The sequence below is a fragment of the Elephantulus edwardii genome, unplaced genomic scaffold, assembly GCF_000299155.1.
Source record: "Elephantulus edwardii isolate Elephantulus edwardi_28Jun2011 unplaced genomic scaffold, EleEdw1.0 scaffold00116, whole genome shotgun sequence".
Lineage (NCBI taxonomy): Eukaryota > Metazoa > Chordata > Mammalia > Macroscelidea > Macroscelididae > Elephantulus > Elephantulus edwardii.
Window position 1 is genome coordinate 2,318,943 of NW_006399866.1, and position 10,253 is coordinate 2,329,195.

At 45.5% G+C, this 10,253-nt stretch overlaps 2 protein-coding genes across 2 annotated transcripts; one reads left to right on the forward strand and one right to left on the reverse strand.

Moving 5' to 3' along the window:
* Positions 1–1,777: 1,777 nt before the first annotated feature.
* Positions 1,778–8,624, reverse strand: TOR1B (torsin family 1, member B (torsin B)). Its single transcript, XM_006903597.1, is given in 6 exon segments — positions 1,778–2,019; positions 2,523–2,650; positions 3,861–4,036; positions 7,472–7,737; positions 8,424–8,513; positions 8,516–8,624. Coding segments are annotated over 6 exon segments (1,011 nt in total).
* Positions 8,625–9,468: 844 nt separating this feature from the next.
* On the forward strand, positions 9,469–9,624 carry LOC102875959 (60S ribosomal protein L39-like). The gene has a single exon (XM_006892465.1). The coding sequence runs from the start codon at positions 9,469–9,471 to the stop codon at positions 9,622–9,624; it is 156 nt and encodes a 51-aa protein (XP_006892527.1).
* The last annotated feature ends 629 nt before the right edge of the window (positions 9,625–10,253 follow it).

Below are 10,253 nucleotides of genomic sequence, written 5' to 3' on the forward strand. Positions count from 1 at the left end.
TTCCTATTTAATAGGTAAATATAATCTCCCATCTCCATCTTACTGGTGGGGGTGTGGGGGAACAGGGCAACTGTGGCCTTGTTACATCACCAGCCAGGAGCAACAGTCCAAAGGTGGCCAACACGTTGAATTTATTGCATCACTGTAAACAGAAAACCTTTTCTCTTCCTGATCAGACATTCAAAAGGTTATAAAATATAACTTAATCCAGTTTGAAATTATAAGCCAATAGATTTTAAGTCTGAGCTTGGCAATTTTTTAGAACTCAGTTTGCTATAAGGCATTTCCATGCTGTAAATACATTCTACCTCAGAGAAGCTCATACTTGGGAACACTTGCCCGCCATCACACAGGGCAGGCTCAGAGCTCTGGCTGCTCAGTCCTATTTCCTGATGTTCAAAGCAGTCCAGCCACACACGGGCATCACTGAGGGGACACACACGTGTCACTCTAAGCCAGCCATAATTTCACAATTCCCCTGATCTGATCGACAAGATTCCATATATTCCCACACATTTAACAGTGAAAGCATACCATTTAAAATTATCTCACAAAGGACTAAGTTACTGCCCATCCTTGCCCTTCTCATATTTAAAAATAACCAACACCCTATCCTATACATCCCATATATAGTTCTCAGAAGTAAAAAAATAAACATATTCTTAAATTGGGTTTCTACTATAACATCCACCTCTTTGGCAATGCAGATTCTATAGGATGAAGCTTAAAGTGCACCCTAGGTACATGTCTCTGTGGAGAAGGGGCATGTCCCATGGACTTCAAACTTCTATGGAGTATAAAGGGAGACTGACCCATGTATAAACTGTAACAGACAAATATTTCTCTCTGGGAACTGAGGACTTAATTTCTGAGCCAGTGGTCTCTTTTTTTATTTGATCCTAGCAACAGTATTGTAGGATCTTTGGTGACTAGTGGTAAGGACTGTACTGCCCATGAGCCACTCCACGGGAGAAAGCTGGGCGCTCCCTCTTGTGATCCCCTGCCTCTGAAACCTGCTGGAGGACCAGCCAGGAGTCAGTTCTGACCTGACAGTACCCAACCACAATATGACTAGAAAATCTATTGACTGAAGTTCAAGAGTCAATGTAATAAAAGGAAGACTAGGATCAAAATCAAGTGAGAGACAGGTGAAGGAATCCCATGTCTAGGACTATAATCAGCAGCCAGAGGAAGAGACAGAGGGAAAGGCCACTCCTGTCCTGATCAGCTGCAGGAGCCTTCACAGAGGGCCCTGTTCACCCCCAAGTCAGCGGTGCTCAGTCTCAGATGGTCTGCACCTGCAGATGCCACCAGTTCTAACTGAAACCACTCCAAGTCCGCTAACATGCTCTGTAAAGAAAGGGAAATACAGAATGGTTTTAGCAGGTGAGAACCTGATGCTACACTGATTGCAGCCGGGCTGTCCCTAAGCCCCTGTAGTTGTACGAGCAGCTTCTAAGAGCTAAGTGTGCTGAAGTATCAAACAACCCTAGGGTTTCACTCACAATGCTGTTTCTGAGGCACTTTTGTCAAGGTTAGAAGGGTAAGTTTGGCGAGGCTAAGTTTAACCTCCAATTGAAATTAATAGTTGAGTTTCTGTCATGTTACAAAAGGGCAAATCCCCTCAACAGATTTCTTCAAAATCAATTCTTTGAAACTTCCAGATCCTGAAAATCCACAGGAGCAAATGTGCAAATCACTGAAGAGGTATTCAAAAGTGCTTCCCAGTGACAAGACCCCTGGTCTGCAGAGTCTCTTACCCCACGTGGATAAGCGCTCAGTGAAAATCTAGTTTTGACTGTACCGTCTTACAGCCCTTGTCTGAGTAGATTTTCTCATCTTTGGGGAAAAACGTCATTTCCTCGGCCACTTTTGTGACAACATCTTCATCAACAGCGGAGCCTCGGGCCTTCATTTCTGCCCGCACACACATTTTCACATGCCTGTACTCCAAGGGCAAGAAGGGGACAAAATAGTCGATGAGGTTTCTGTCGATCAGTCCGCTGTGCCATAGGCCACCTGCAAACAAGACACAGCTGAGTTTCTTGCAACCTGGCCAAGGTCCCTGCTCTGACGGGCCACATCAGGGTCACAACACACTCTTCAGCTCTACCCCAGAGAAATTCTGTCAGCTGTGAAAAGCCTGATGTTCAAAGTAAGTTGGAAACCCTTTCAAACTGACTTATGTAACAGAATTAGAAAAAGTCCCTATTCTACGACAGCCATAGGGGACTTTGGTGGCGTTGTCCAGAGAACTATGCGGCTAATGCAAAGGCAGCTTCTCTCCAGTGGTTCAAATCTACCAGGGGCTTCGAGGGAGAAAGGAGAATCTCCCCCATGTAATTCATCGCCCCTCAAAACCCACTGGGGGCTCCGCTATAAGTCAATTCCAATCCACGGCAACAAGTGAATTTAGCAAAGCCAGAGGCAAGCAGGATTATGTGGCTTTGGGGAACACTCAGAGACAGAGTAGATGACACTGCTGGCAGAGTGAAGAGGCTTCTTGTTCTGGGCCGACTTACTGTGCTTGTTATTGAAGACTCCAACAGACAGCACAGGCTCCAGGTCTTTGAGCTGAATGTCTTCTCTCTTTTTCCCTGCCCTCCAAAAGTCAAGAGCCATCTTGGTTATGAGGTCCCCACCTGCGTTGCTGAGATGAACAAAGAAGCAAAGAATAAAACAGAATCATCTAAAACAAGGAATATTTAGTAGGTGCTATTTCTAAGGAATTGCACTCCCAGCTCAAAGACAAGTGGTTCGAATCCACAGCTGCTCCATGGGAGAGAGTTGGCCAACTTCCTCCTGTGCAATTTAATGCCTCTGAAAACACACTGGAGGGTTTGACTCAACAGTACTTAAAGGGCCTTAAAAGTTTTTTTCCTGGGGAGGGAGGAAGGAAGGAGAGCAGAAAATGTACAACAATGAATGAATAAACATCCAACTTTTTTTAAAAAGTTCATTAAATCACAATTAAAATAAAAATATGTTTTTAAAAAAAAGTTGTTTCCTCAACTTTCTGGTATAATATTAGGCTTTTTATACTCCTCAGAAATAACTAAGTATTTTAAGTACTGCATTTTATTAAGTATTTGTAGGGAGCTCCAGTGGGGTGCTCTGGTGACCTAGTGGAAAGAAGCTGCGCTGCAATTCCGAAGGCACACAGGTTGAGGCCACCAGCTGCTGCATGGGGAAAGGATGGGCAATCTCTTCTCGTGTGATTCCTGCCTCTGAAAACCTACTGGAGGGCCAACTATGGGTCGGTTCCCATATGGTACGCAATAACCACAACAAGAAGGAGCTCCAATGGCACAGTTCACAGGGATTTGTACTTCTAACCCAAAGGCCGTATCTCTCTGGCTGTCTGAATGGGCCACTGGCTCTGAGGGAGAAAGACAGACAATCTCCTCTGCAATTTACAGCATCCCAGAGACCGTGGAGGGTCAACTATGAGCCTGTTCCAACTTGATGGCAATGAGTTTTCAGAGTTCTTGTAAATGCAGTTATTGAATTTGCATGTGTTGCTTGTGCTGTCGACAACAGTGACCCTTTGAACAAACGACAGATCTGAACCCTGCCCTGTCCTGAGCCATCCCCATCATCTCTGCCACACTCGAGCCCATTGTTAAGGTTGCAGCATTAATCTGTCTCAGTGATCATTTATTTTTCTGCCCACACTCTGTGCCATGCAGATATTAGCATTCCAAAAGCAAAATAAGTGAGCAAGTCATTTTAGCCAGGCTGGCATTTTTTTTGGGTCTGTTAACAAAATGCGTATAGTTGCCAAGAGGCCTTCCAAGCATCAGAAGAATAAAGGACTAAGTACCAGACTCCCTCAGAACACCAAGCCACCACCTGCTGACCTGAGGAAGATGAATATGGCCTTCCGGTAGGACACTCCATCCACCTGCTCATAGTAGTCCAGAAACGGCTTGATCGCATCAATGACTCCGGGGTGCAATTTGTCCATCTCATCAAATATGAAAAGAGAACTTGCACACATGCTCACATTGCTCCGAATCCACTTCTGCAGCTGGTCCTAAACCAACAGTGAAAGCAATGGAAGCAGACGTTCAGGGAGGTGTCAGGGGAGCAGAGGCAAGTATGCTGCCCTCCACTCAACACCATGAAAACCCAGCAATCTTAGGGGTTAAAAACGGGACTTTGATCTTGACCTCCTGTTCACAAACACCTTTTCTAAATCCTTATCCATAAAAAGTGGAATCTGGCAGAGATAGGGCTAAAATGCAAGGAACAAGTTCCCTAATTCAAATGCAATGCTAAATGTCTCTCTAAAGGTACAAGATAAATGAACATTCATCATTCATCAAGAACAATCTCTAACAACCCTCTTAGGGTGGAGTGGAATTTCAAGGTAATCTTACAACATTCCTCTGTGGTTCAACTTTCAGCCAAACAATATACAAGTCTCTAAGGTGATCAGGGACAGCAGGGAGGCATGCTCCTAGGATGACCAACCACCAGAGGTCAAGAGGGAAGCACCTGCCTGAGGATAGACAGGGATGGGCAAGGAGGAGGAACCAAAAATGGCAGGGAAGAAGTGGAAAGTGTGTTACATTGTAATCAGTGTCACAAATTAAAACTTTTAAGAACTGTTGATTGGGGAACACAACTGCCCTGTAAACGTTCATCCAAATTACATCAGAAAGTTACATTTTCTTTTTTTAAACTACATACTGAGGAATAAACTTGATTAAGATCTGCACAATGCCCAAGACCAATGGCTTTCCTGGTGCTGAGAACAAAGCAGCTGACCCTCAAGGCATTTCATGAAAAGCACTTGGCCTGTGTTTTCTTCAAATACAGACACCTGAGACTGAGAGGCCCAACCCCCAGCGGTGATCTCACTCGACTCCATTCCTAGAGTTCTAGGTAAGAATAGGAAAAATAAGAAAATGACTCCTTTTTGGCACTTTTCCTGTCTTAATAGTATGCTTGGCAAATACTTTCACTTCCTTATATTCAGTTAAGTTTCTGTTTCTTATTTTAGTGCCAAACCAACAGTTGCCACTGAGTTGGAATCAAACTGTAGCTGACCCTCCAGAAGATTTTCAGGGGCAGAAATCACACACGAGACTGTCCACCCTTTCCCCACGCAGAAGCTGGTGGATTTGAACTGTGTGCCTTTAGGATTGCTGCACAGCTTTTTACCACTAGGCCACCAGAGCACAGCTCCCACAAGTAACAGGAGTATTAACATTTACAAGGATGACACTTAAATGCATTTAAAAGACATTAACCCTCCTAGAAAACATAATATGAATAAATGAGGAAGTATCTCAAAAAGGAAAAAGATCTCACAGTTCAGTTCTTTTGAAGAAATGCCAAGGAATTTAAAAATGAGAGAAACACTGAGATTAAAAGCCATTTAAAAAAAAACCCCAAAACACAGGCTCAATAAGACTCTTGGATGGTTACATACGATAGGAAGGGAGAGAGAAGGGATTTAAAATTAGTGAACAGACACTTATTAAGAGGAGGAAAGCAGACACAATATACAGTATCAGCATAATATAACTAAAGGGGAGAGAAAGGGGCTCAGGAGAATACAGTCAATGAAAGACAGGCAGGCAAGACAAACCAGATATGGCAGGTGAAAAGGACTCCACATAATAATACATAGAAGTGGCAGATAATCTATATTCACATTAGTACACGCTGTAAATACATCCATGCAACAAGAAGAGTCAGCAAACGGCAATGCTATGTTAGCTTCTTCAGCATAACTCTCAGAGAATGAGTTGCTAGTTCTGGAGCTTTGGGACCATAGTGTTAGGGGACATTAAGGTCAACTGGCATAACACAGTTTACAATTTTTCCAATTCTGTTCTGGTGACATCGACTGGGGTCTGCAAAGCTTGCAAGCAGCTAAGGTGCAACTACTGGACTCACCCTATAAGGAACAAAGAGACAAAAAGCATGACTGTACTCAGGCACATGGTTCGAATCTGCTAGATGCTCTGCTGGAGGGACAATCTCCTCCTGTACCAGTCACATTTGACGGTACACACACACACACACACACACACACACACACACACACACACAATTTTTTTAAAAACCCACCAAAAACCAAACAAATCTGTCCCAAGGAGAAACGGACCAGGAGAACCTCACTCTCCAGGACACTGAGACCAGAAGGACTAGACGGTGCCCAGCTACCACTGCTGACCAATCTAAAGGCATCACTAGAAGATCCTGTATGGAGAAGGGGCAAATGGAGACCAAAGATCAAAAGCATAAAAGAACCAGGCTTACTGAGACTGAGGGAGCCCTGAGACTGTGGCCTACAGTCACTCCACAAAGCTGGGACAGAGATTACCCCAGGGGTTGACCTTTCATCTGAACAGTAGACAGGCCTGTTAGGAGATGACCAGTAATAACACCAGAGAGCCACTCACTACTCAGAATAGCCAAATATCTAAGGTCAACAGAGCAGCATTTGACAAGGATAAAGCACAGAAGGCAGGAAGGGGAAAGCTAGAGGAATGAATGGAAATGTGAACTACAGGAAGCAGGGAAAGTATGATTCCATGGTGGGTATTGTAATTCATATTATAAAACAAAATGTGTGTGAATGTTTGAATAAAAAACCAGTTTACTTTGTAACCTTTCATTCCAACCACAATTTGGGGGGAAATCCAACTCTGCTGCCATTAAGCCAATCCTGAGGCACAGTGAGCCTATGTTCCTGAGAAGAAATGTTCCCGATGTTTCCCTGGCTTTAAGTCTACAGTAGCAGCTTGCCAGGCCTTTCTTCTAAGAGCTGCTGGGTGGTTCTGAGCCACCACCTTCAGGTTAGCAGCCAACAACAGCTCACCCTGATCCTCCAGTCTATTTTTAGCAGAGGCGAAGCTGAGACTGCACCATCGTAGGGCACTGATTGAAGCTATACACCAGCCACCTGTGGAAGGCCATGCTGCTTAACCCCAAGTGGTCTGATGCCAACACTGCTTGTGCTCACTCACTGCGGACTGTGGCTACCCTATGAACTGGGAGTCAGGAAGTTCAGGTTCAATTTGTGTTATGTCCCAAGGTCACAAAGACTGTTAAGAACAAATCACCTCCCCTTCCTTGGCTCTGCCTTTTGCTGGGGAAAAAAGTCACCCACCCCACTGTAGGGAGTTTTGGTGGTCTAGTGTTAAGGGGCTGCACTGCCAACCCCAGGGCACTCAGTTCGAATCTACCAGCAGCTCCTCAGGAGAAAGAGGGCAGTCTCTCCCTGTGCAATGAGTCAGTTCTGACACAATGGTACACAACACCACCCCACTGTATTATTTTGGATCAAGTGAGAAAATTTGCTGGTAAGCTTTGTAAATGGCACAGGGCTATATAAAGGGTTATATTAACCTAGTGAACCTGGAGACATTCATTGCAGGGCAAATGAGAGAAGCAGGGTGAGTGAAGGAACAGTCTGAGTGGCCTGTGGAGGAGCTAATAGTAGATTTCTTGCCTGGTACAGTTTTATCTTCTGTTCATGAGGGAAGTGCAGTGTTGATACAAACAGATGTACAAAGTTACTCTTCAGGCCTTTTGGGTAAAGGTTTTCAGCAACAATCTGGCTGACAAAATTCTTGCCTGTGCCAGCCCAGCCATGCAAAGAAAGCGTCAGTGGTTTCTTGGGATTTTTGTTGTTTCTGAAGCCAGTCAGTGCCTTGAGAATCACCTCCGTGGCCAGATGCTGCCCAAACAACTTCTCCTCCAAGTCTAGCTTGAGAGCTGCAGATCCAGCCCCAGAACAGAGAGGGGGGAGAAAAGAAAACATTACAAATGGCACCAGAAAAGTAGCACTTTCCCCACTAGACAAAAGTGAGACATCCAATAAATTATGCTAAACCCCAAGGCCAGTGCTGGATTCATGAATCAAAAGATGACACTTCCATGCAAATACACCATGTGGATGTTTTCCTTAACACTTCTTAAGTATTCTAATGAGGGAGGAAGCTAAAAGTGTTCGTTCATTCAAGAAGTAACTCTCTTGCTAGAGGCAGCCCTGCAGCCTCGTAAGAAAAACAAAGGCCAAATGTGGGCTTTCTGGGTGCATGCTGCTGCTCTTAATACTACGAAGTAGGGCTGACGTGGTGCAAAACTCCACTTTCAGTTTCTCCTTCCTGTAATTCCAAGGAATCTAAACATTTAAAAAGGCAGAGCGTCGCGATTTGGAGAAGCTGTTTCGGAAAGAACACTTGCAGATGCCGAAGTCGGGCTGAATTCCCGCCCTCCGGAGCTCGTCCCGGGGTGCGATTCATAGGCTACCACTTGTCCTCCTTCCCTCCCACTCAAATCGGGTGATCGCCGCGTACGGAGCGCTCCATCCGGTGCGTGGCGCCTGCTTTGCACGCCGGGAAGCGCGCGCCCTCCGCGTCCCGGTACCGGGCTTCAACCCGCGCGCCTCCCCGCTGTACCCGAGGCGTTGAGCGGCTGCTCCCCGCGACAGCACTTGGAGAAGAGGCAGTAGATGTCCTTGTAGGAGAAGTAGCCAATGAGAGCAGATGAGGCCCTATGGCGAGGCACGCACTAATGGGCTGGAAAGCTGAGAACCCCTGGGCGGCCAGGAACAGGAGCAGCACCATGGCGCCCCCCCCCAGCCGCCCCGCCAGCCACATAGCTCCGCTCGCAGCCCGTCAGTCACAGCGGCATTGGGCGCCCTGGGGCGGGGCCGAGCGCCGGACCGGATTTCCTGTACGCTGGCGTCACTTCCGGATCACGGTTTGGCGCCGGAGAACCAAACTACTAGAGGACGTGGAGGCGTGGCTGTGAGTTCACCTAGAATGAGAGTGGCACTTGTCCTCTGTGAGTCGCCTAAGACTCATTGCGATCCTGTCAATAACAGAACCTGGTCCTATCCTGCGCCAGCCTCACAATCTCTGACATGCTCAAGCCTTTCTGAATTCATCCTGAATACAAGCCTTCTTGGTCTGAACTGTTTTAAGAGAAAATAACCTTGCTAAGAAAGAAAGGGAATAAATATGAATCGCTCCCAGGAAGTTGGCCAGGTAATTGCCCTCCAGATTTCCTAGCACAGCTTAGTGCTAATACGTCCAGGGTCGCGTCTATTCATTGAAATATGTCAATTCGTATTCCATCAATTCCTGCGGCCTTGTATTTTGCCGACTCCTTCAGAACAGCTTGAATGTCCTTCCTCCTTCATCACCATTGCTTTTGATCATATGTTGTTTGATGAAATTCTTAAGTGTCAGTTATTTTTGGCACAGTATTCTGCACCTAGAATCCCTAAGTATTGCAACTTGATCCTCAGTTCCTTCAGCTTAAAAAATGCCAAGCGAATTCGTCCCTTTTGATTTTTCAATCCCAGATATTTGTTGAACTAATACCACACACATTTGTGTCAGCTGCGTGACTGGAGTTCCTGGTTCCTGAAGCTGAAATTGGACTTCCAGAAGTTTTCTTCGTGCGGAGTATAAAGTGCGGTCCTATTTTGTCTACACCATGTCTTCTCATAAGACTTTCAGGATCAAGAGGTTCCTGGCAAAGAAACAAAAGCAGAACCGTCCGATTCCTCAGTGGATTCGAATGAAAACTGGCAATAAAATCAGATACAACTCCAAGAGGAGACATTGGAGAAGAACCAAGCTCGGTCTCTAAGAAGCCGCGCACACGTGATGCGGCAGCCATAATCAACCTAGGTCCACAAGCATCGCACCACGTCAAGCGACATGCTACGTGTCAAGTTTAACATTATGTCAATCTGATCACTTTCCCTGGAATGCATGTTTTTATGTCCCCATATTTTCAATAAATATATGAAGCCTGAAAAAAAAATACCACACACAGGCAAAATCCAGCTAAGAGTCATAGGCGACTTGATGGCCCCTAACAAGTGTTTGATAGAAAAGAGTTGAGAGAAATGCACTGGTTGCAAGTAGCAAACAGGCCTTTATTAGTATCCCTGAGAGGGACACCAAGTGACTGTGTGCAGAGAAGGTCAAAATGGCGTGCAGGCAGAAAAAGACAGTTTCCTTTTATAGGGACTGTTGAGGAGATTTATAGAAGATGGTAGTTTGCTTTGGAATTTGGGGGCAGGGCTCCTATCATTGAGTGATCAGGTCCAGAGCCTTATCAGGAGAGAGACATTATCAGATTTCTTCAAGGAATGGCTAGGCCTGGGGCGACATTCTTCCTCCAATAATAACAATAAAAAAGAGAAAGTCTGGTGGCCTGAATGTAAGAAGTGTTACTGGCCCAGAGGCATGTGGTTCTAATCTGTCATCCAC